This window comes from Myotis lucifugus, unplaced genomic scaffold (assembly GCF_000147115.1).
Source record: "Myotis lucifugus unplaced genomic scaffold, Myoluc2.0 scaffold_3, whole genome shotgun sequence".
Classification (NCBI taxonomy): Eukaryota; Metazoa; Chordata; class Mammalia; order Chiroptera; family Vespertilionidae; genus Myotis; species Myotis lucifugus.
This window is the reverse complement of record NW_005871051.1, coordinates 11033583-11037509: the sequence shown is the minus strand read 5'-3', so window position 1 is coordinate 11037509 and position 3927 is coordinate 11033583. Positions and strand designations below refer to the sequence as shown.

At 52.8% G+C, this 3927-nt stretch overlaps 2 protein-coding genes across 13 annotated transcripts in view; one reads left to right on the top strand and one right to left on the bottom strand.

The window, feature by feature from the left end:
- Positions 1-446, bottom strand: part of CREB1 (cAMP responsive element binding protein 1) — a 57164-nt gene extending 56718 nt beyond the window's left edge. For 10 of the 12 annotated variants that reach the window (XM_023760617.1, XM_023760621.1, XM_023760627.1 and 7 more), the window contains exon 1: positions 272-445. The gene's annotated coding sequence lies outside the window, so the exon portion shown is untranslated. Of the gene's footprint in view, positions 1-271 lie in introns of all 12 variants that reach the window. The other 2 variants (XM_023760640.1, XM_006082449.3) reach the window with 2 other exon arrangements.
- LOC111828079 overlaps positions 1-1875 on the top strand; it is an 18833-nt gene extending 16958 nt beyond the window's left edge. The window contains exons 2-3 of the mRNA XM_023763255.1: positions 4-817; positions 1522-1875. Coding sequence (XP_023619023.1) covers positions 4-817; positions 1522-1553 — 846 coding nt within the window. The 3' untranslated portion in view covers positions 1554-1875. The remainder of the gene's footprint in view (positions 1-3; positions 818-1521) is intronic.
- The last annotated feature ends 2052 nt before the right edge of the window (positions 1876-3927 follow it).

Here is a 3927-nt window from a genome sequence, read left to right as displayed (position 1 = left end):
CAGAAAACCGCCACCCCCGCCAAAAACACCGACGATCGAACAGGCAGAGTAACTACCGCCCGGCCGCCGCTGGCTCCAGTCCGCCGCCATTATTCTTTATTCGCAGCGAACGGCGGCGAGGTTGTGGGGCTCGGGACGGAGACTCCATCTTTGCCGCGGCCCCTCCTGCGAGGAGGAAAGGCCCGGAGCGCGAGGTGTCCGGCGCCTCCCCGTCCCCCCTCGGTCCCCCCGGCTCTCTCGGGCTCCTGCCTCCTCCTCCTGCTCCTCTTACCGGTGGTACAAGCTCCTCCGTCACTGCTTTCGTTCGCGGCCCGGATCTCGCTGGAGTTTTATTCTCTCCCCCACGTAACACACCGCGTCAAACTACACCTCCGCCGCGTCACTCACCAACACTCCGCTTCTCCCAGCCGCCCGGGCCACAGGCAGCAGCAGCCGCCGCGGACTGAGGAGCCGCAGCCAGGGAGCCAGCCAGCGCCGCCCAGTGCCGAGTGCGCAGCGGCCGCGCACGGAAACAGCCGAGTCCGCCCGGAGGAGCTCGAGCGGCCCCGCCCCCCCGCGCTGGAGGCGGAACTTGCCGAAGCTCTTCGGTTTCCTTCGGGCGAGGCGCAGGGGTTCTCCCGGGAGTGGGAAGGCGAAGGTGGGCTGGGACCCGCGTGGGCGGGGAGGAGTGATCTAAGCCCCATCGTTTTGGCGGCTAAAACCCGGCGGCGGCGGAAACCTGAAGGAGGAAGTGGGGCTGGTGTGTGGCCGGCTGGGGAAATCCAGGGGGGTGTGGACGACTGCATGGAAACTCCCGCGCGGGTCGGGCCCGGCGGCGGTAAGCGGCGAGCTCTAGGGCGGCTGCGGGCGGCCTCGGCCCGGGAACTTTCAAACGCTGCGGGGACGCGGGAGACGCGCCGCTGGGTCTGGACCGCAGCCGAGTGCGGGAGGAAGGCAGCTGCAAACGCCCCCAAGGCCCGCGGCAGGGCCGGGCTGGGACGCCGTGCCGCGGTGCCGCCTCGGCGCGGCTCGGGAGCCCCCGCGGGGAGGGTTTTCCGCCTCCCCGGGCGGGCCGGGCAGCCCGGCTCCGAGAACCAGCTGAGAAAGCGGGCGGCCGCCGGCCGGACTGTTCTGTTTCGGGGCTGGGGCGGCTCTGGGACCTGTGGCACCTCGCGGGGTTCAGCCCGGCTGCGTGCGCAGCCAGGGTCATCCAGGGCCTCTGAGCAATGACCTGCCCTGCCCCAGGTTGCTCTTCCACAATTTTTCGAAATGTCTTCTCCTTTCCCCTCCCCTACCTGCCCGCCTTTTTTTTTTTTTTTTTTCTTTTTCTTTTTTTCTGGCACCTTCCAGTGTCGCTCTCTTTTCGCAGCCGGTGTTTTACCCCCGTGGTTTGCACCCACTGCACCCTTTCCTTCACCGCCCTCCCACTCTAAACCCTCCCGCGTGACTTCCGTTGCCTCAAAGCTACTGAAATTGCGCTTTCAGAGGTCACCCACGGCCACGATATTGATTTCTCGTTCTCCTCTGTATTGAACTCTGCAGTCCTCTTTCATAATCGTCTTTCTGCCCTTTGAGAAGCAAACCTGTCTTAGGAAGCAGACCGAGATGGTACAAGGCTGAGCTCCGCCCCTTATTGGCTTCCTGTAAGAAACAGTTGCCCTTCTTGGTTCTCGTGATCGATCACCTGCTGCTTTCTCAGGGACTTGGGCCAAAGAATAGCCACCTTTCCTTCTGTTATTCAACCTTTGCTAGTCTACCGGCTTCCCCGCCTAGTATATCAATGTGCCGGCCTGGCTGAGTGGTTTAGCATCGACCTATGAACCAGAAGGTCATGGGTTCGATTCCTGGTCAAGGCACATGCCCTGGTTGTAGGCTCCATCCCCAGTGTGGGGCATGTTGGAGGTAGCCAATGGATGATTCTCTCTCATCATTGGTGTTTCTCTGTGTGTCTCTCTGTCCCTTTCTGAAATCAGTAAAAATATATTTAAAAAATAAATCAATAAACATGCTTAAGTCTCTCATTTCTTTAAAAAGATATATGCATAACCATGTACACAGACTATGGGGTGGTGAGGGCCTTGGGGGGGGCAGGGGCAGGAGGGGGCTGGAAGAGATTAATGGGGGGGAAAGGAGGACCTATGTAATAGTTTCAACAATGATTTATTTTTAAATAAATAAGATTTCTCTCCCTTAAATCCCCTCTCCAACGGGTGATTCCAATGGTCTCTTTACCCTGTGGACATGCTCTCATGTCCCACTACTCAACCCTTTCCTGTCTAGCTTCTATTCTAATCATTCACCGGAAGCAGCTCTAATCTGTCACAGGGGAGCTTCAGTCATCCTATTACAAGGCTTGATTCTAGCGTTTGGCACTACTGCCCACACCTTCAACCAAGTATGCTCTTCCCTCTGCTTCTCCTCCTTTATCCAACTCTCAAATCTGAGTTCTCTTCCTGAGTCCCACCCTATGTACTCTCTCAGGTGACCTCATCCTCTTCCAGGAGCCTCACATACCGTCTGCCAAAGACTGTCCATCCCGTAACGCAAATCTAGACCTTGCTCTTGAACTCTAGATTCATAGTTCTAACTGCCATTGCTACAGTTTCATTTGGATGACTGGGGCATGTCAAACTCAACCTGTATATTACAGTCCCTCCAAAACCTTCCTCCCTTAGCCCTGAGATCAGAAAAGGGCATCCTGTTCATCTGTTGAGTTCAAGCCAGAAACCTAGCATGTCTCTGACACACATCAGAATCACATAGACCCCTGTGCCTTAAAAAATGGGATTGTGGCCACTTTTCCACACCCTGCTCCAGTCTAGCCACCTACATCTCTTGCTTGAAGTGCTGCACATAACTACCATCCAGGTCCTACAAAACTGTTCTCTCCAATTCAGTTGCCATACTGCAGCCACAGTCATTTTAAAAATACAAATCTGATCAAGTCACTGCCCTGCTTGAATTCCTTCAGTGGCTTCCCTTTGCCTACTGAACACAGTCTAAGCTCCTTATCATGGAGACCAGGCCCTCCACCATCTGGGCTTGTCATTCTCTCCAGCCGCCCTATCGCTCTACACTCCAGCCATATTAATCTTTTTTCTTTCTTTTTTCTAGGCTCTTCTCTCTCTCTCTCTCTCTCTCTCTCTCTCTCTCTCTCTCTCTCTCTCTCTCTCTCTTTTCCCTACTGTAGGCTCTCACCTCAAGTTATTGACACACACCATTCCCCTCCCCTGGAATTCTGTCACCCACTCCTCCTACCTAATTGCAAAAACATTTTCTTTTCTGATATATCATATTGTAATTATTTGTTTAATGCCCATGTAAGGTCTTGTGTAGGTGGGGACCATGTCTGTCTTATTTACCTCCAGCTTTTCCCTTCCTTCCCTAGCACCAGCACAATGTCTAGAATGCAGTGGTACTCATTTAATCATCCAGGCATTCAAGTACAATTGATCTTATTAAACATTTTGGATATACTTCAGATTTGAAACTAGTCCCCCAATTTCATATATTCTACTCTAGCATCTTGTAAACCATAGAAATGAACTAGAAATGTCAAACTTTTAGCATCTTTTGTCTCTGGGACTTAGAAATTACCTTAGTTTTTGACTCCGTTTTTCAATTGAAAGATATGGTCAATATTGAGGAGATGAAAGTAGAGAAGAGCACATGGATATAACTTGACATAGTATAAGAGTAAGTGCCTGGAGAGGTCCAGAAAAGGCGGAGGTCTCATGAGATGATTATAAAAGGCTTCAAGGATAAAGTGATATTTGAGAACTTTCCTCTCACCATGGCTTCCTTTTCCTGTTATTTTTCTCTCTTGCTTCTACTGTTGAACCTAATGTTCACTCTCGCTACAATCTCAAGTTCCCCAAAAAAGTGCTCTGGTGCATCACCTCTCATGACTCAGTTTTCTTTTCTTCTAACCCCAAGGCCATGGTGACC